At 56.0% G+C, this 19,368-nt stretch overlaps 3 protein-coding genes across 37 annotated transcripts in view; 1 reads left to right on the forward strand and 2 right to left on the reverse strand.

Moving 5' to 3' along the window:
* The window catches only part of SYNGAP1 (synaptic Ras GTPase activating protein 1), a 33,472-nt gene extending 24,730 nt beyond the window's left edge, over window positions 1-8,742 (reverse strand). For 15 of the 21 annotated variants that reach the window (XR_012433901.1, XR_012433900.1, XR_010586441.2 and 12 more), the window contains exons 1-3: window positions 8,663-8,742; window positions 5,386-5,507; window positions 3,084-3,189 (exon numbers count right to left, since the gene is read on the reverse strand). Coding sequence is in view for 12 of the 21 variants with exons in the window: in XM_065544150.1 (XP_065400222.1) it covers window positions 3,084-3,189; window positions 5,386-5,507; window positions 8,663-8,729 (295 nt within the window). In the remaining 9 variants the exon portion in view is untranslated. Of the gene's footprint in view, window positions 1-682; window positions 767-842; window positions 1,063-2,241; window positions 2,313-3,083; window positions 3,190-3,308; window positions 3,586-5,385; window positions 5,508-8,662 lie in introns of those variants that run through there. The other 6 variants (XM_074038369.1, XM_065544155.2, XM_065544156.2 and 3 more) reach the window with 5 other exon arrangements.
* A 2,143-nt stretch (window positions 8,743-10,885) lies between these two features.
* On the forward strand, window positions 10,886-12,438 carry CUTA (cutA divalent cation tolerance homolog). 6 transcript variants are annotated; one of them, XM_074038373.1, is made up of 7 exons: window positions 10,886-10,913; window positions 10,987-11,126; window positions 11,305-11,519; window positions 11,690-11,749; window positions 11,858-11,903; window positions 12,031-12,080; window positions 12,220-12,438. In XM_074038373.1, exons 3-7 carry the CDS (start codon window positions 11,332-11,334, stop codon window positions 12,344-12,346), a joined length of 471 nt encoding a protein of 156 aa, XP_073894474.1. In that variant the 5' UTR covers window positions 10,886-10,913; window positions 10,987-11,126; window positions 11,305-11,331; the 3' UTR covers window positions 12,347-12,438. The 6 variants fall into 6 exon arrangements, with proteins under 6 accessions (XP_073894474.1, XP_073894473.1, XP_015305044.1 ...); XM_074038372.1 differs by having other exon boundaries at window positions 10,987-11,112; XM_015449558.3 differs by having other exon boundaries at window positions 10,987-11,038.
* Window positions 12,439-12,546: 108 nt separating this feature from the next.
* Window positions 12,547-18,936, reverse strand: PHF1 (PHD finger protein 1). Of its 10 annotated transcripts, none has more exons than XR_001490310.4 (15): window positions 18,075-18,936; window positions 16,896-17,070; window positions 16,732-16,813; window positions 16,530-16,625; window positions 16,019-16,119; window positions 15,757-15,905; window positions 15,484-15,579; window positions 15,213-15,281; window positions 14,955-15,078; window positions 14,777-14,844; window positions 14,157-14,261; window positions 13,842-14,020; window positions 13,657-13,751; window positions 13,315-13,392; window positions 12,547-13,175 (listed from the first exon to the last, which is right to left on the reverse strand). XR_001490310.4 is itself a non-coding variant. In XM_005553303.4 (15 exons), the coding sequence occupies exons 2-15, from the start codon at window positions 17,052-17,054 to the stop codon at window positions 12,887-12,889; spliced, it is 1,701 nt and encodes a 566-aa protein (XP_005553360.1). In that variant the 5' UTR covers window positions 17,055-17,070; window positions 18,075-18,936; the 3' UTR covers window positions 12,547-12,886. The 10 variants fall into 10 exon arrangements, 6 of the variants coding, with proteins under 6 accessions (XP_005553360.1, XP_005553359.1, XP_065400232.1 ...); XR_010586444.1 differs by having other exon boundaries at window positions 13,315-13,395; XM_005553303.4 differs by having other exon boundaries at window positions 13,842-14,031.
* Between the last annotated feature and the right edge of the window lie 432 nt (window positions 18,937-19,368).

The following is a 19,368-nucleotide window of genomic DNA, read 5'->3' on the forward strand; positions in this document are numbered from 1 at the left end:
TTTCCTCTTTACCCCATTTCTTCCCTTTTTGAGCTTTTCTGTCCCCACTTACTGACCAAGCAGGGCTTACACCTGCCCGGCCCAAAGGTGTTTCATACACAGTAGGATTCCAAGGAACACATTCACACACTCCCCCCCGCCACACCACCCACATCCAGACACGCCCTGGACACCCATGCTGGGACTGACACAGATACTCAGGCCAGTGCTGGAACACACATGCAAAGACACACACCTGCCACCAGGGACACAGAAAATCCTGCTCATAGGGCCACACATTCCCACACACAGAAGGCTGACAGGAGGTGAGCCCCAGCCAGGGATATGCATGCTCAGGGTCAGAGGTGACATGGACCAGCATGGCCACGAACTGCCCCACAAGCCCATGGCTGGCCCAACAGCCCCCTAGGCAGGAAACAGGCAGAGGCAGGATAAGACAGGACACACTTGCACAAGGCTGGCTGCACATGTGTGCACGAGGAACTGGGCCCCCGTGTGCACATGGTACCGACACACAGGAGACACGAGCATGGGCACGAACACACATGCGGACACACGGGCTGCCCCTTCCACCAGGGGCTCCAAGATCGCACACACACCGGCCGCCCCCGCGTGCTCAAGACCCTGTCCGCACGAGGCCGGTCCCCGACCCTCCCGACCTCCGCTGTCCCCCTCCGGTTACCATAACTCCCCCCACTCGGAAGATGCAGCGAGAACATGCGGAGGGAGCAGCTGCCGCCGCCGCCGCCGCCACCGCGGCTTCCCCACCCCCCTCCCCGCGCCCACGCACACGCGCGCCCCCGCCCCACGCGCGCTCCTAGACCGCCTGGCCCCGCCCTTACCTCGCACCGCCCCCCCGGGGGGGGTCAGGGGTGTCCCCGGTGGGGGAGGGGCCCCGCCCCTGCGCGGGGGAAGGGCGGGGTGCGGAGTGAGAGGGGGCGGTACGGCCCGGCTCGCGCCGCCCGGCGCGGTGAGGGCGGCGGCGGGGCCCGGGACGGCCGGGACGGCCGCGCGGTGACGGCCGCGGGAACGGCTCCCTCCGCCGCCGCTCCCGCCGCTGCCGCCGTTGCCCGGGCCCCGCCGCCGTTGCTAGGCGACCGCTGCTGCCGTGGCCGCCTCTGTCACGAGCCCCGTCGCCCGGAGACAGCGCGAGAGAGACGGGGGAGGGGGGCAAGGGGACCCCCAAAACAAACCAGGCCACCCACCATCCCCTCCTGAGCAGGACCCCCCCACACACACAAAACCGCGGAGAGAACGAGGGTTCGCGGCTCCACCCAGCAGAGGAGGAGCCCTGGATTCCAATGCCCCTCAAAGGTCCGGCGACCTCTCCCGGGCTGGAGAGTCCACAGCCTCAGCAAACACCTTTGCATAGCCAAGTCCCCAAGGTTCCAACGACCCGTGTCCACTGCACATCCTCTATGCCCTTTACACATTCCATGTTTCCCTGAAGACCCTAAATGTTCACCCCCTATCAACTTTCACTAAGCCCTCCCCCCAAATACATATGCCCCTGGAACCCCTCCCAGCCCCTAGTGAACCCCAATACAGCAACCTCCACGTGCCACCTCAACTCCAAACACACACGGTGTCCCCACCCAAAACACACGGGAGACCCCCGCCAGAGACCCCTAGACCCTGAGGACTCAGGATAAGGAGAAGAAAGATGGGAAATAAGTGGGCAGATCTGCCAACCACAGGACACATGATAAACATGCTCTGTGAGCATGTGACCATTCTGGCCTGGAAACGCAGGTATACACACGTGCACACAAACACACACATCTTCCCCAGACACGAACATGACATACACACATATACATACACACACAGATGTGACAGACATCACACACATTCTCTGTATACACTCCACCACCACCTGACTTTGCCTCACAGAGATGTGCTACCCACACACCCCCATGGTATGGGGTTTCCATGACAATGACACACATCCCTGACCACCCACCCACCCACCCAAGGTCTCCAAACCGGCCCACAAGGCTAGTAGGGCCTGGACCTAGCAGAAGGCTGGAAGGAGCCAACGGATGGGGACAGGTCACCGGCTCTCTAAGGGAAAGAAACTGGTAGCCTGAATTCCTGAGGGGAGGGGGAGCTGGTGGGAAAAAGGGGTCACCCGGGGGTTGGAGGAATGGGGAACCTGGATCGCTGGGTCCGGGAAGGGAAATGCAGTGGAAGGGGGCAGTGACGAGGGGGTTTCCGGGGGCTGAGGGCGTCTCTCTGCACCTTGGCTGCAGATCTCTGTTCTCTGCCTTCATCTCCCCTCACTGTTCCCATGGAAACCTTTTAAGCGAACTTCTCAGGAAGACAAAAATCTTTTTTTAAATGACTAAAGAGGGGGTTGGGGGGGGCAGAAAGGGGGAGGGAGGGGAAGAGACAGATGGAGAGAGGGAGAGAGTTGGAGAGACAGACCGAGCAGATAGCTCTACAGACAGAAAGGAGATGAGATGGGAGTCTGATGGACTTTCGCCGGGAGCAGAGGGGAGGGACGGGGTAATCAAGAAGGGTACAGAAAATAAGAGAAATCAGGGAGGAAAGAGAAAGGGGGTGATACAATTGCAGAAAATAGAAGCAGCTGATGAAAGAAGAAAAAAAGGGGGCAAGAAAAGGAGACCTCAAGGACTGAAGGTCCGGAAGAAGAATCAGGAGCATAGGGGTGGGGCAGAGGTCTGGGGGGAGGGCAGGAACTAGGTCATTCTTTCCAAGATCCCAGACCAGGGGCTGGGAGGGGCAGGGGCAGGGGCAGGAACACATGGACTGGAAGCTAAAGATCTAAGGAGACTATTTTTACAAGCACCAGGAAAATAGTCAAACTTCATTGCTGGAGAGGAGAAAGGGAGCGAAGCCGAGCGAGGACCTACAGGGGCCTCTCACCCACAGCCCCTGTCCCGCTCCACCTTCCAGAGGAGGGCGCCATCTCCCCTCGGGAAGCGAGACTTTGTCTCCACCTTCTCCCGCCCCCGGCCAGCTCCCGCAGCTCCCCGACGCCCCCGCCCCGCCAGCCCCGTCCACCTTCAGCCCTCTCCCCTCGCCTGTCCGGGGCATGAGAGCCTGCTCGGCCGCCGTACCATGCTCGCCGTGGGGACGCCCCTCCACCGGCACGGAGACTGTGCGTCTCAGCAGTTTGTTGCGACTGGACTCGCTCCTCCGGTCCCGGATCAGTAGCGGGTGTATCTAGGGGAGGTGGGGGTGTCTCAGACCTCCCTGGCCCACGCCGCCCTTCCCCTCCCTCTACCCCCCTCCGCCCCCTCCCAGGAAGGGCGGGCCTCCCTTTCCCCCCTCAGCCTGCCCACCTTCTGCCCCGGCCCCTCCACACTTGGTGACTGGATCTCTCCCTTCTCTCCCCCAGTCTCTCTCTCTCATTCCTTCCCGTCCCACCCTCTTTTCTCCCTCCATTTGTCTTGAAACACCTTCCTGAGAATTCTCCCAAACCCTACTCAGCTCTTCTGCAACTCCTCAGAAGTTAGCTACTTCCTGAATCCAGTTTTCCCTTGACCTTCAGTTCCTCCATTCTCCCTGCTTTCCTCCCAACCTCCCACCTCCCTTACCCCCTTCTCTCCCTCCGAGCCTGTCACGGGGGTAGCAGAAGCTGCATTTATAATCAGGATCCACAGCTTGTCTCCCTCCCACGGCCCGGCTTGCGGCCAGACTGGGACCCAACCTCCCCTCCCCCCAGAGGGCCTGGTCACCTTCCCCCACCTTTCATCTCCTTCCATCACCCGACCCAACATTTCTCAGTTCCCTTCTTCCCCTCAGCCATCACCTTTCCCTAAGCTTCACACCCCACTCCCCCTGTCCACCTCCATCCCTATCTCCATACACCTCCACCCCTGCAGTCTCCTCCACCTCTACCAAGAGCCACAGGAACAGACCCCTCACTATCTCCCAGCCCCAGTTCCACCACCCATCCAATTGCAACTCCCTGTGTCTGTTCAGGCTGCTCATTTTCCCAGTTCCATCTACTCCCCCTCCCACACACATGCCCTTCCTACTCCAGACTGGCCATTCCAATTGCCCCTCAGCTTGCTGGCCACTGGTCCCTTCAATCTGTCCCTATCTCTGTCATTCCTTCATTACCCCAATCCATGGTCTTCCCTCTTCATCCCTATAACAGTCCCCACTCTTGGTTCCAGTTTCCCCCATTTCTTCTACGGACTCCAAACCTTCATCGAGGGGTTTGACCACAGTCACTCAAATCTCTCCCAATGGTGTCCAAAAGTTAGACTCCCCAAACCACCTCCCCTTTCAAAGTCACTGTATCCTCTCCTTAACACCTCTACTTTACTCTGTGGCCTGGAAGCTGTCTACCCAGCCATCTCTCCACACTCTCACCTGCCCCCACAGGTCCCTTGACACTGTAGTTAGCCCTGACTCGAATTCTAACCCTTCCTCATCACACCATTCCCAACAACTTTCAGGGCCCATTTCTCATCACATTTGGTTTTCCAGGCTACCCTACCATTCTTTAAAGCTTGTCCCCCAAATCACCCCCATTCCCTGACTCACACTTATGGGGTATCCTTCCAGTTTTCATCCTCTATTTCCTCCGATGGACACTCCTACTGACCCAGCTCCCAAATCAGAACCCACACTCCCCTGGCTCTCAGATCTCCATACCTGGCCACCACCTTCCATAAGAGGCCTCTGTCCATTTCATCTCCTTTACTCTGGCTAGTCCCTGCCCCTACTCCACTCCTACTCCTTTAGATAACTCCACATACTCCCAGTTCCCCTCCCTTATATTCCTTCCTGATGTCCAACCATTCCCTTGCAGAATCCCTCTCAGTGTCTCTCTAAACCTTGATCTCAGTCACCCTCCCAGTCTTCACCCCCATCATGCCAAGATCCACTGACCTCAGTCTTCTCTCCTATTACCCTTCAGCTACTGAAAACCTCCTCTATCCCCTGCCTTTTCTCTGGGTCCTGCAATTTCTCCTCCTTGCACTCCGCCCCCTGATGGAGAAAGGACTGGGAGTCTTGCTCAGTGGGCAAAGCAGAGAGGGGTCCTGAAGATTACTTTGGTAGGGAGGGCTTTCCATGTCTTCACCCCTTCTCCAAACCTTTCAGTTCCCCTTCCCATTCTAACCTATCCTACAATATGGACAGTATGAAAACAGGAGCCTCCCCACCCCAAAATCTTCAGACACATCTCCTCCCCAACACAGTTCATAACCCTCAAAGACTCCCTTCCCAAAGTGAGAGGATGACTACCCCTCTTGTCACACTCCAACCCAAGTCTCAGTGGCCACCCTCCTGCCATTTGCAAATGCTTTTTCTTTGTGTGCCTTCTTTGTGTCTCTCTCCCCTTCACTAATGAGGATTCTCCCCATTCTCCCACATGCCTTTCCCCAGCCTTCTCACCCCACTCACCTCATCCTCATCCAGCATGAGCAGCTGGTTCCCCGAGATGATGCAGAACCGAGGGTTCCAACCAGGACGATCATACGGGGAATGAACATATTGGGTTCGGTGCATAGAGGGTCCCCGTACATCTGGGGGACAGAGATACACAGAAACAGTAAGGGAGGCTCTATGTATTTGGAAGCAGAGGCCTAAAATGGCAAGAAGAGAGTCCACAAAGTGAGAAGGGAACCCCACCAGCCTTTAGGAGATCACAGTTGAAAGTGACGCACCTGGCAACTCTAAAGGAACACAAGACAAGCGTTTATACATAGGGGAAAAGAGGAGAGGATCACATCACAGAAGGCTCTGGAGACGTGGGGGAAGAAATGCAGAGGTTCAGGGACGGGAATTATATGACAGAGAAGGTACACGTTTGGGGGCAGAGAAAGAAGAAGGAGCTCTCCGTCTACTTCAGGAAAATAAGGTGGAGATGCCACAAAATTGGCAGGAGAAAAACAGAGAAGTTGGTGTCAGATATCTGGGTAGAGGAAGGCATCCAAATAGCTGCAGAAGACAAGGACTTGGAAGGTGGCACCATCCCTCTATAAAAGAGTATGAGGAAAGCTACACAGCTGTGGGAAAGAAGGATGGGGTGTGTGTGTAGGAACACTGGGATCATGAGATTCAGAGGGCTAAATATCTAGAAAAGAGGAAGTCAGGGAGCTTACCTGTTCACAGAGTCAGAGACATGAGAGGGCCTCCCCTCCCAACTCTCCCTCCTCTGTGCCCTCCTCCCCTAGTTCAACCCTGTTCATCCTTTAGGGAAAGTTCTGGTTCTTCTGGTGTTAAGGAGAAGATGGCTTTTGTCGGCATCTGGCTGTGGAGGGGCCAGGGCAGAATGTGAGAAAGATGCCCTTGTTTGGACGAGTAGAGACCAAATTTATCTCTTCCCCCATTCAGTGCCCAGAGATTCAACACTGCCCCCACCACCTCCCCCCACCTAGTCTCAATGGACAGGATGGAAGCCACTCCATAGGTTAGGAGCCTTCCCAAGGCACAGTGAAGAGCCTGAGGAAGAAAGAGGTCAGGGGGAAAGACTGGAATATCCAGGCCTGGTGACATAGAGGGGCCTCCAAAGACGAGAGCTGGAGATGGGAACAAAACTTTCAGAAGAGAGAATAGTAGACCAAGTGTCACCCATGGCTGAGATGATCCCAGGGTCCTCCTTCCCCAATTCTGTTGTTCTTGCCATACCGCTTTTCCTGCAAACTGCCTCTCCTTTAAACCCCAATGCCACACAGGCCCTATTGAAGTAAGAGAGATGTCACATTGGTGACAGCAAAGAGAAATCAGCTTAAGGTATCAGATTTTAGATGGAAAAAAAGATCAAACTCTGTCACTTTTATGGGATAACCATGAGTATACTGCAGGAGAACTGGTCTTTGAGCTTCATTCCAACAGAATGCACTGAGTAGCAGAGTTTTGCAAATTCAGCCCTTTTCTGTCTATAAATATATCTCTCAAATTTACCCAGCCTCCAGATCACAGTGAGCGATGAATGTCCACCTCAGAATGTCCACCATCTAGAAACCACAATACTTTGAAACTCTATCTCAACCCATTTCCAGAGACTAACTAATGTTCTCTAGACACAAAGATCACCAATACCTAGCCTCTGAAACTACAGACATTGCTGGCAACATGCCCACCGCACTTAGACATTTGGTATACTCAAGAGAAATCTGTTGATACACATAAGCATCTTGGGAAAGGGCTGGTTCAGGCTGCAGCCAAGGGAGGCAGGTTAGACTTCAGAGGGCATCTTTCTCCTGGCAGCAGGGAACTCAGGAACAACTCTAGAAACACACACACACACACACACACACTGTCTGGACTTGGTGAAGAATGATTCTGGGAGGCAGATGCAAGAGGCAGAGGAACATGACTGAGAAAGGGAAAATTTTTACTAGCATGAGAAATCTCTTAAGGGCTGAGATGGGGATCCCTTGTTCTAATCATCAAAACCTGTGTCTTTGTAACCCAAATCTCCAACACCCCAATAAGTAGAGGAGACAAGAAAAGAGAAATGATAATAAGAGTTGAGGTATTAAGGGAAAGTGGGTAGGCACAGACTTGTGGTGACAAGGAATGGTCTGGGGGACAAATAATAGGAGTAGATATAAAAGAAAAGGAGGCAGAAATGATAGTAAATGCCTAGGGGCAAGGGAATACACCTGAAGGGCTCGACTGGACGTGTCAGAGCAAAGGAGGCAGACCTAATGCGGGGGCTATGACAAGGGGTCAAGACAGACTAGTAGAGAAGCGATAGAGATATAAGGGAGCGACCACATAGAAAAGAGATAGAGAGAGGCAATGGACACCAGAGAGGGGACTGATATAGGGGAAGGACAGAAGGGGGACTCATATAAGGAACGGACACCATATGGGGGGAAAGATATAGGTGATGGACAGCAGAGGAGGGAGGGGGAATGGAAATAAGGATTGGAGGGGTGGGGGAAGGGGGTAAAAGTGATGAAGTGAAGACAGCATTAAGACCCCAGAGGTTACATTTCACTGGTCAAGAGCCTTTAAGAGGGTCAGAGGCTGGGGCAGGATCCTAACCTGTCCCCTACTCCCATCACTTAATTTTACTTATATTGCCACCCCACCAAGCACACATAATTTGGCCCTCCCCCTGCCCTGGTCTCCCCTCCCCCACCATTCCATCTCTCCTCTCTTCCCTCCATCTGGACCCTCCATCCCCCCACCCCCCACTGCCTCCCTCTCTCTCCATCTGGCCCCTTCTCTCCCTCCATCCTCCTCTCTTTTTCCACCCCTTACCATACTCTGAGTCCCCCACCAAATTCTCCCCCCACATCTTCTTGGCTTCTCTTTTCACCCCTATGTTTTCATTTCTCCCTCCTAGCCCCTCTTCCAAGACTCTGTCCCTCTATTTCCTTGATGTTTTCCTCATCACTCAGCTCCCACCCCCAAATTATTTCTGCAGCTTTTTCCCCAACCCAATCCTTCTACCTTCCCACCCCTTTCTGGCGCTTTCTTCCCCCTTCATCATTTTCCCTTCAGCCCCCTTTCAAGGCCCATTTCCTGGCCCCTCCGTCCCTTATCTACCCCTCTCCCTCTGGCCTCCAATCCCTCCTTCCCGGTTGCTCCCACCCCTGCCTTCCCGGTCCTCCCCTCTCTCTCCATTTCAGCCGCTCCCCTCCCTTGGCCCCGACTCTCCCCCGCCCCCTGCCCCTCCCCCTGTTGCCCCCCATATGGCCCTCCCCCTCCCCCCACCACGTACCTCTGAAGGGGGCATAGGACATCGCGGGGATGCTCCCCCGATGGATGGAGGCTCGAGACCTGCTCATCAGGCCTGGGGGGAGGGGGCGGGGGGACGGGGGAGAAAGAAGAGAGAAAGAGGGGGAGAAAGAGGGGGAGAAGGAGGAGGAGGTGGAGGAGGAGGAGGAGGAGAGAGGAGGAGAGAGGAGCAGAGAGAAGCAGAGAGGAGGAGAGAGGAGGAGGAGGAGGAGAATAAGAGCCAACGGCAGCAGCGGCAGCCGAGAGAGAGGGGGGGCGGGGGAGCGAGCGAGAGCTAAGAGAGCAGGAGGAGGAGGAGGAGGGAGAGACTCTGCAGCCCCCACCCCTACTCGGGGAGGCCCAGATTGTGAGAGAGAGAGACCCCTGACTCAAAAACACACCAGAGAAAGACAGAGGTGCTAAAGATGCAGACCCCAGACCCTGAGAGAGAGACCCTAGACCCACAGAGAAAGATACTTCACCACCCCCCACCGTGGGTTAATTTGAGACACAGGCCCAAAATCTAGAGGAAAAGAGACTCCTGATTTGAGGAAAAAACGACCCCAGATCCCCCAGAGAGAGGAACCCAAGATCAAAATCTGAGAATCCAGGCTCAAAAAGGTTCTCCATACCCACAGACATCTTAGACTCCAGACCCTGAGATGATGATTTCAGGGACCAGGACCTGAGACCTAGACTCAGAAAAAGATGAGGCCCAGATTCAGAAAGAGCCAGATGTAGAATTAGAGCTTAGAGAACTCAGACCTAGAGAGAGACCCCAGACTCAGATCTCAGAGACTGATAACTCAGAGACAGAGACACTCCAGATTTAAGGGGAGATAGAGAGAGACCTCAGCTGGTCCAGAGATGGACAACTCAGAGACCCAAAATTCATGAAGAAGACTTCGAAAGACCTCAGAGTGCGACCACAGACCCTGAAACATAGAAACCCCCCAGACCAAAAACATAAAAGGAAACTCAGTCCTAAGAAAGATCTCCACACAAATACTGAAAGACCCCTCCGAAATCTGTCTCAGAGACAAACTCCAAACTCAAAGACAGAGATCTCAGGGAACCTCCCCTCCCCACTTCCCTGCCCTAGAACCTCCGAGAGGTAGAACACTGACGTCAGCCTGGGAAACTCCGAGGCATCCCCACCACCAGACCAATGACCTCAGACCTTGAAGGGAGGGGAAATATTGGGTGGGGGCAGTGGCAAGAGCTTTTTTCTCTGCGCCTCCTCCCACCTCTCTGCCTCTCACTGGCCCCTCTCTCCATTTTTGGGTCACAGGATGTGCTTGGGCCCCAGGGAAGTTATGTAGGGCAGGTCCTGGCTCCTCAGGGGATGGGTTAGGGAAAGGAGACCCAAGGCTGAGAGGTGGACCAATCCTGGGGAGTGGAATAGGCAGGGAAGAGGGGACAGAAGGACCATCACCACTGTCCCCATCCTGCAGCCCTCGTTCTCCTTCCCTCTGATTCAGTAGTCTGTCTCAAGCTTTGGGTTTTCAATTAAGATGGCTAGGCCCCATTTTCACCATCCTCTACCCCATTTACAGGATCTCGCTCTGTTTTAAAATGCATCTTTCCTCACCTAGCTATTGTCGTGCCATGCCCATGCCTGCCTAATCACTCCCCGCTACGCAGGGACAGCGGGCTTCTAGATCACCGTTGTTCATTCCCAAACCCAGGCATATCTCTGTCCCAACTAAAATGGCAGGGGGCGCTCTCTTAACCCCTGAGGTTGGGGTGAAGGGTCTTTCTCAGACCCTGCCACACCTTAAGGCCTCGGAAACAGTGCAGGGGAGGTTAGGCACATTGTGGGGTTTAAGAATGATTCCCCACACCACAGCCTGACGCATCGACTATGCGGGGTCTCCGGCCCCCCCCTTTCCTGGAGCCAGCACTCGCCTCACGTGGCCTGCAGGGCTGGCCTGTGATTGGCCACTTGGCGTCACTCACTGAGTGCCGCCGCCGGAGAGGACCGGCCCCCTCACGTGACAGTGGAACGCCGCAGCGGCTCTCCTCAGCCAGCAAGTGGTAGTTTCGGGTTCACACGGAAACGGGCGTGCCATTTCCGCGCACGTCTGCAGATCCAGCGGTCGATTGGTCAAGTCTCCCATCGCTCCGCCCTCATCAGGAGGCGGGCAAACCGCGCCACGAGAGGGCCAGGATTGGCTGGCTCTGGAAGCGCGGGTGGTCCCCCTTCTACTGTCACATGGTGCGCGCTGTTTTCTTATCACGTGGCTGCCACCCAGGTAAGAGGCCGCTCTTCCTGGGGTTGTTTCTCCGTGTGACGTGTGGCCTCTGAGATCAACTCTCCTCTACCAGCGTAGGCCGCATGAGTAGGGGGCGGGCTCCCGCGGTCCTGCTCGGCGGAGTGGTGAGTGACCGGCCCCGTCCCGCCCCTTCCGGTCCTCGAAGCCTCGACCGCTACCTGCACCCCAAATCCCAGAGGTTGGCCCCCTGAGGTGTGAGTGAAATGAGCCTTTGCTTTACTTTTCCAAGTTTCTCTCTCACCTTCAGGGGCATTCTTCTTCGGGGTACATCAGAGGGAGGGCAGAGCCTGAGTATCTAAGCAGAGGCTTCCCTGGGTGTAATTTCCTGGGCTGTTGGTGAGGAGAGATCGAATTCGCCTCCTGCTCTCAGGCTTCTCTGCTCCTGTCTTTTGTTTGGATGCCGGCGCTGCTGCCTGTGGCCTCCCGCCTTTTGTTGCTACCCCGAGCCCTGCTGACCATGGCCTCTGGAAGCCCTCCGACCCAGCCCTCGCCAGCCTCGGATTCCGGCTCCGGCTACGTTCCGGGCTCGGTGTCTGCAGCCTTTGTCACTTGCCCCAACGAGAAGGTCGCCAAGGAGATCGCCAGGTAGGGACCTCGATGTTCAGCGAGAAAGGATGATCATGAAGGGAGAGTTGGGGGTGGGGCAGAAGAGTGCCGCTTTCTCCTCTCTTCAGCTCTGCAAGCCTGTCTCTGGGCTGCCAGTACAAAAACTGGGGTCATGGGGCACTCTGAATGGGACTGTCTCTTCACTCCAGGGCTGTGGTGGAGAAGCGCCTAGCAGCCTGCGTCAACCTCATCCCTCAGATTACATCCATGTGAGTCATAGGAGTTGGGGGGTTAACCTAACTGTAGGAGCTGACTGGGAACCTCTTTCCTGGGGGAAATTCTTTGCTCCTCACAACTCTCCCCCTCTGACCTTTCAGCTATGAGTGGAAAGGGAAGATCGAGGAAGACAGTGAGGTGCTGATGGTGAGAAACATTTCCCCCACCCAACAAAATTTCCCCAATCCCTGACCCCTTTAGCCCTTACCCCTCTTCTGAGAAACTGAACTCAGTCCCACTCCTTGATTCAACCATGTTTATCTTTGTCCCTTAGATGATTAAAACCCAAAGTTCCTTGGTCCCGGCTTTGACAGATTTTGTTCGGTGAGAACTTTGAGATGTATGGGGTGACGGTGTGTACTGTGGGGGTGTACTGTGGGGATGGGACTTGCTTGCGCGAGGGAGTGGCTTCCTTTAGGTCAATCTTTGAGTAATCCCCTTCCCCCACCCACCTATCTTGTAGTTCTGTGCACCCTTACGAAGTGGCTGAGGTAATTGCATTGCCTGTGGAACAGGGGAACTTTCCATACCTGCAGTGGGTGCACCAGGTCACAGAGTCAGTTTCTGACTCCAGCACAGTCCTGCCATGATGAGCCCTGTTCCTGCCGTGATCCCCTTGATACTCAATGCCTTCTGACTTCCAGGTGATGACCGGGCCCCCAATAAATCCTGTCTTTAGGTCTTTCTGCCTTTTGCCTGTTTTTTCCTTGTCATGTATGCAAATTTGTTGGGAGAATAAGTGCTTCTAGTCCCTGTATTCTCTACATCTTTCAGAATGACTCCGAGCTGCTAGATTTATTTCTCTTTATTTCAATCATACAGAGTCCGGGATCCCTTATCATCCTCCCTCCTCAGTCTCTGCCCCCAGGGGTTAAATAATTTTAAAAAATATTTAAAAAGCTGTAACAAAATAACATCAAAGGAAATGGGAAGGATGGAGGGGTCAGGAATCATGAAGGAAGGTAGAGAAGAGAGCCTCTTCCCTACCCCCCACTCTTGGATTCCAGCCTGGGCAGTAGGGAGAACTATCCCCTATCTCTCCAGGTACATCCCAGCTGTAGGTGAGGTCAGAGGTCAGGGTATGAAAGTGCCGGTGTGTGTGAATGGGGAGGTGGGCAGAGGCAAGCTGTTCAGAAGATGCCCCCTCCTCCCCACTCAACCAGGTACTGCACAGAGCCATCAGGCCGTACTCTCCGAGCAAGGACCCGGACAGGGTCCCCTCGGGACAGGTAGCCAACCCCACCTCGGACTCCTCCCCCAGTCCCAGGAGACAAACTACGGCACAGGGGAGAAGGGGGTGCTGAGCGTCTAGGAAGACCTGGGGATGGGGATGAGACTGAGGAAGATGAGGCAGTCATCGAGTGGGGGGCATTTTTAGGGATGTCTGTGGGGAAACCAATGTGAAGTTCCAGGGGTGACCTAGGGAGAGAAGGCAATTGTAAGAAATGGGCAGAAATGGAGAGCACATGTGAATCAGAGAAACAGTGTTAGAGACTAAGAGCCTTGAGCACATAGAGGGGAAGAGGAGCATTGCTGGTAATAGAAGATAGAATCTCACCTGTCTGGGGGTTCACCGTCCCCAGAGGTCCCTGCGGTGCTGGCAGAAGGGTGGAAGGAAGCAAACATCCGGATGGGGCTGCTGGGGTTGGAGTGGGGCAAGTCAGGACCTGAAGCAGGGGAACAGGACCTTCTCCCCCGGGGAAGTGCAGAGCTCAAACACTACCCACAAGGGACTCCCTTCCCCAGAATACTGGCTACCAGACACTAGGTTCTAGAAGTTGGTCTAGGCCAAGAAGTGGGTAGCCAAGGGGGAGAGGGAAAATAATTCTGGGTGAGAAAGTCCAGAAGATGTGAATAAATGGGAGCATATTTTGTGGGGGAGAGGCAGAGGAGCACTGACCTGGGCAGGCAGCGGGCATCTGTGGGCCGGAAGTTGTAGCCGCTGCTGCCCTGGTAAGTCTGGTTAGGGCTGGGGGATGGTGGAGACACTGAGGCCTAGAAGAGGGGGCAAAGGACTGAGAGGTAATCCTTGACTCCTTCCCACACCCCACCATTTACTCCATAGGGTTCCCCCTGCCCCGGTACCTGCAGTGCCCTCTGCAGATGAGCCCGCTCCCTCTGCTCCCGGGGCTCGGGCTGATTGCGCACTGCTGAGGGTGGCCCCAGCTCCTCCACTTTCCCCTTCTGCCTCCTCCTCAGGGGCTCTGGCTCCGGCCTCCGGCGCTTCCCCAGGGGACGTGAGACCCCTCCCCCAGGGCCCTGCCCTGAAGGGAAGCTGTAAGAGGCCTCCTTATCCCCCCAGCCCCCTCCCGGACACCCCAAAGACCTCCCCATCTCTATACATATACCCGCCAGCACTAACACCCTGAGAATTTCCCCCATCCCCCCTGGACCAGTGACCTGGTGAGTGCTCCATCTCCAGTAGGGGGCTCCACAGGGGGGGGCATCCGAGCATGGAGACCAAACAAACATTTCCTCTTCTTAATCTCTCTCCCTGAAATGAAACTGGAGCAAGAAGAAAAATGATATAGGGTCAGTGCTGTTAAAAAAAAAAAAAAAAGGTTCCTTCTTACACCATTCCTCAATCCTTTTCAGTCATAGTCTTCCAGGTGGGTTGCAAGCCCCTCCCCTTCCAGGCTTCCAATCTACATCTCTTTCTTTTTTTTTTTTTTATTTTTTATTTTTTTTGAGACGGAGTCTCGCTCTGTCACCCAGGCTGGAGTGCAGTGGCCGGATCTCAGCTCACTGCAAGCTCTGCCTCCCGGGTTCACGCCATTCTCCTGCCTCAGCCTCCCGAGTAGCTGGGACTACAGGCGCCCGCCACCTCGCCCGGCTAAGTTTTTTGTATTTTTAGTAGAGACGGGGTTTCACTGTGTTAGCCAGGATGGTCTCGATCTCCTGACCTCGTGATCCGCCCGTCTCGGCCTCCCAAAGTGCTGGGATTACAGGCTTGAGCCACCGCGCCCGGCCTTACATCTCTTTCTGAGTCTCATCCTAGACTCCTCCTCCCTCCAACTCACCGGTCCTTGTGGCTGTTGAGAGCAGAGAGGAGCTTGGAAGAACGTTCTCCTTTGGGGGTGTCTGAAAGCTGGGAGGAATGAAGAAAAATGGGGCCAGGGGAACAGTGATTTCTTCTCTTCCCCTTTCCACTACATCTCCCTGTCCCATCCCAACCCCCAAAACTGCACTACCCCTTACCTCCCCCAGAAGCAAACTGTCCCAATTCTCAGAAGTGAAGGGGAGGATCTCACGATCAAAATCAAAGTATTTCTTCTTACAGCAAACGCTGAGGTGATACAGGACAAGATGGGCCACATCCACCCTGGAAAAACAAAATTTCCAAGACCACAGAGGCATTTTAAGAGCCAGGGGAGTCCTGAGGTGCGAGGCTGGGGCATACAGAGTAAAATACTAGGGGTGTGGAGTTACACTGAGGTCATGCCCAAGCCAGCTCACCAGCGAAGCTGTAGTCTCCGGACTTTCTCAGGGCCTCCACGACACACACAGCATTCAAATTCATAGAACCTGGACGTGGGCAAGAGGGAGAACACACACTTACGCAGGAAAACTATGCCATCCCCTGGAGGACTCACAAGCAAGGATGGGGCAAACAGGTGAGGTAATGCTGCAGATATTGGGAAGAGACTGGAGTGGAGACAGGCATGGGAACTGAGGGTGGAGCACGAAGAGAACACCTTGGCTTCTGGAGAGTCTGCCTTGGTCTCACCTGTCCCCATAGAGGAGGGGCTTGCTCAGACACTGGGTGCAGGCCTCATGGAACCACTGCAGGCAGCTCCGGCACTGCAGCATTTTCAGGTTCCACCTGAGGGGGAACATAGGACTTCTGGCCTCCAGAAACCCCCTTCCCCATAACTGCCCCAAACCCTAAACTTACCTCCCATCCCCCTGAGTGCTACCCTCATCCTGTTCTTTTTCCTTCATTTCCTGGGAGGCACCACCACATCATTCATTCCACAGTCTGCTCCCCCTCATTACTCACTCCCCAGGGCCACCACAGTAACAGTAACTCTGCTGTCGGTTGCTCAGATGTCCAGCATCCCAGTCCAGCCCCTTCAGTCCATATGGCAGAGAGAGCTTCATACCCAGCATGGCCCGGGCATAGGGGCCCTTCTTCAGGGCACCTCCCCTCTGCAGAGACAGGACAGGTGGATGACTTCAGAGGGGTGGGGAGAGGAAAAGGCTTGGGAGAGGATGTGGATGGGAGGCTCTCACAGGAAGGGGTAACAGGGAAGTGCCTTTACCTTGGTGGCGATCGCAAAGACACACTGGCGGCATACCCAGGATGTGCCCTCTCCCTCTCCAGGGGCTGGGGCCCTGGGAACATGGCAGTCCTGGTGATAAGCTGAAGAGTGATAATGTTAATAGTAGACCACTAATTGCATACCTGTGTGTGCTTGGTATTGGGACAGGAATAGTCTTTACCCATCTCATTTAATCCTTGACCATGTTCTTGATGAGAGGGTACATGATCCTTATTTTACGAGTCAGGGAACTGAGGCTCCTAGAGGTTAAGGGACTTGTCCAAGGTCATATGGTTAGAAAAGGATGCAGTTAAATCATCCTCTGCTTGCAAAGGTTACACCACCCCTTTCCATGGCTGCTTCTCCCTGGGCTGAAAGGGGATGAGGACTAAGATAGGGCTAAGCAGCCTGGCCAGAGCAGTGGCTTGGGGACTAAGGCCACGACAGGTGACATAAGGACCATCCTGGAGGGAAGAGCAAGCTAGACCATTCAGGTGACCTGCCCTCTCACCATGGCGACACTTCTCACAGCTGACCAGCCGGTTCCCAGGGACCACAGTCTCAGAGCGACAGACACAACAGAGGAGTTCCTCCCCAGGGAGGGCAGCTGTGAGAGAACACAGTGTCACGGGGCCTGCCCTTAAGTCTCTTTCTGCCCCTCTAAGCCAGGTTTGTTTTCCATGGGATGTGCAATCTCAGGTCTCTAGTCTTACCAGGGCTAATGTCTTTCCATAGAACCAGAAACTGCGAATCATCCTCAAACTGGACCAGACACACCTCTCTAGCACTGTCCACCTGGAATGGGTGAGCAAAGAGAATGAAATGGGAACCAGAATTAGATAAGGGAAATAGGAAAAAGATCAGAAGTAGGTCTTACCTTTTTGATGGTACCCAAGTATAGCAGCCCATCAGTCCATCTGGCCAGCACATCTTGACCCTCCCAAAGTCGAGGCCTGGGGCCAGAGGTGGGAGCAGGAGAAGCTGGGTCCCAAAGTGAGGAGGTACCAGAGCGGCTCAGCCGGGGGGGCTGCGCCATTGCATCCTGGGGGGGCCTAGCCAGAAAAGAAATGGGGAGGAGAAGGTTATGAATGCTCAGAAAGCTTCCCCATTTTTTTTTTCTGAGATGGAGTTTTGCTCTGTCGCCCAGGCTGGACAATCTTGGCTCACTGCAACCATCACCTCCTGGGTTCAGGCAATTCTCCTGCCTCAGCCTCCCAAGTAGGTGGGATTAAAGGTCTACCCACCACCACGCCTGGCTATTTTTTGTATTTTTAGTAGAGAGGGGGTGTTGGCCATGTTGGCCAAACTGGTCTCGAACTCCTGACCTCATGATCCACCCACCTCAGCTTCCCAAAGTGTTGGGATTACAGGCGTGAGCCACCGCGCCCGGCCAACTTCCCCATTTTCTTTGCCTATTTTGCCGTCAAGAATGAAGGATCTGTGCCCCCATCTCCAAATCCCTGAGACACCTGGATAGGAAACCACCAGGCACCCATCACCAGCTTCTTGAGTCCTCTTTCAACTCTAGTGACTGGCTCTCCTCACGGTAACTGCCCTCCCCCCAACCCCAAACCTAGTTGCTAGTTTCCCAGCTTCCAGAGCTCTCCTGGGATATTATATCCTGGCCTTGAAATTTTAGGAGAAATTACGGTTGTAGAAGCAAAGGCTACCACTCAGTTTAGAGGTATCATAATTAGGGTGTCCTGTTGCCCAGAGATGTGTTTTGGGACCTTTTCTGGAGATGTTTTCCAGAGCAGAAACGGCTGTCTCCCCAGGCCTGCGTGTCTCATTAAGAACAATCATCCTGGTGCCAGGTTATGTCAGGTCACCCTCAAATTCGGGGCTCCCTGCCCCCGGGTTAGACAACTTCTCCGAGTGCCCCGGGAGGGGGGCGTGTCCCAGTCCTGGTCTCCACTCCCCAGGACCGCAAGTCCGAGAAGGGACTTGAGTCGGCCCAGCTCGGACCCGAGGCCAAGGCGGCGAGGCTCTCCCGCCCGCGCCCCGCGCCGACCCCCGGCTCCCTGCCCCCCACCGGCGCCTCCTGCCGCCTCCTTACCGGTGACAGCTGGGGCCGCCAGGAGCCGGGCAGGGGCAGACGTAGGAGACCTAGGCGAGTCCCCCGCGCGGAGAGGGCACGTCCGGGCGTGGGGGGGTTGTGCAGGCGGAGGCCGGGGGGTCCCCAGGCCCAGCCCCTCCGTCCCGGCGGCTCTGGGGCGTATGACGCAGCAGCCAAAGCAGCAGCAGCGGCAGGAGGAGGAGGCGGCGGGGGGGAGGGAGGGGAGGGACGGACCGGTTGGGGGGGAGGGTGGTGGGAGGGGAGGACTGGGGGGAAGGAGGAGCCGGAGGGGGGGGCGGGCACCACCTCACCCCACCTCCCTCACCTCCGACAGGCCTGGAGGGTGCCGAGGAAGAGGCAGGCCCTCCACGGCTTGGGAAGCAAACAGTCGGACCCGGTGGGAGAGGGAATCCCCTCAGCCCCTTCCTCCGACCTGAGACTCGCCCTTGGGGCACGAGGGAATCCCCCCTCCCGGCAGCGCGCCTCCGGACTGGTCCCCCGCCCCATGCCACATCCGTTAACTGCCCCACCCCCCATGGTCACTCCAAGTCCCGCCCCCCGGCCCCAGTTCACGGCCCCGCCCTCCATTCACCCTTCTCGATGCCCCCACCACGCCCTCCTCCCTCGCGCGCCCCGCCCTCCACTCGCCGTTAGCCCCAGCCCCGCCCTCCCCGTGGCAAGTCGCGCCCCACCCGCCGCCCTTTTGCGCACGCGTGTCCCCTCCTGCGCGCGGCACCTGGGAGGACTGAGCTCCTCCTTCACGGGGCGGCGGCCGTCGGCGGTTGGCGAGAGGGAGTCGGCGGGCGTGCGCGCCGCTTCCCGGGTACGTCCCGCCCCGTGCTTCCAGGGCTGGCGCAAAGACGAAGGGGGCAAGGACCCGAGGCGGTGACGCCACCGAGAGCCAGCCAATGGGCAACGAGCGGGCAGAGCCCCAGCCGTTCGAACGGAAAGGCAGGGAAAGGGCGGGAGGAAAGAGCCAGCAGTTTGGGAGCGCGCGCTAGCCCCGCCTCTGGACTCCGGGGTCCGGTCCCCATTTGCCGACACCCACCAAAGGAACGTTGCTCCCTGGGGCTGGGGTGGCCGGCGGAAGGGTGAAACTTATCTAGATAACTAGTGACCAAGGAGAGGGTGTGGATAGCTAGAGGGCACGCCTCCCTGATGTGAGGGACGGGGGAGGGGGTATTAGCAGAGGGGAAAATGATCCAGACCATGGTCCAGAACCGGTGAGAGCTAAGGAGAGGAAAAGCCCAAGCCCTCAGCCCCCGCTCCCGCCTCCCACACAAACGTTTGGCAG

This window comes from Macaca fascicularis, chromosome 4 (genome assembly GCF_037993035.2).
Source record: "Macaca fascicularis isolate 582-1 chromosome 4, T2T-MFA8v1.1".
Lineage (NCBI taxonomy): Eukaryota > Metazoa > Chordata > Mammalia > Primates > Cercopithecidae > Macaca > Macaca fascicularis.

What these genes read in the sequence shown, in the direction of transcription:
- CUTA (XM_015449558.3), top strand. Translation starts at nt 10,997, where the DNA reads ATGAGTAGGGGGCGGGCTCCCGCGGTCCTGCTCGGCGGAGTG. An exon ending in AAGACAGTGAGGTGCTGATG is followed by an intron (nt 11,904 to 12,030) that starts GTGAGAAACATT and finishes TTTGTCCCTTAG; the next exon opens with ATGATTAAAACCCAAAGTTC. An exon ending in GCTTTGACAGATTTTGTTCG is followed by an intron (nt 12,081 to 12,219) that starts GTGAGAACTTTG and finishes CCTATCTTGTAG; the next exon opens with TTCTGTGCACCCTTACGAAG.
- PHF1 (XM_005553302.4), bottom strand. Translation starts at nt 17,054, where the DNA reads ATGGCGCAGCCCCCCCGGCTGAGCCGCTCTGGTACCTCCTCACTTTGG. An exon ending in TCTTTGCGATCGCCACCAAG is followed by an intron (nt 15,906 to 16,018) that starts GTAAAGGCACTT and finishes CTGTCTCTGCAG; the next exon opens with AGGGGAGGTGCCCTGAAGAA. An exon ending in GATGCCCGCTGCCTGCCCAG is followed by an intron (nt 13,396 to 13,656) that starts GTCAGTGCTCCT and finishes CTCCAACCCCAG; the next exon opens with CAGCCCCATCCGGATGTTTG.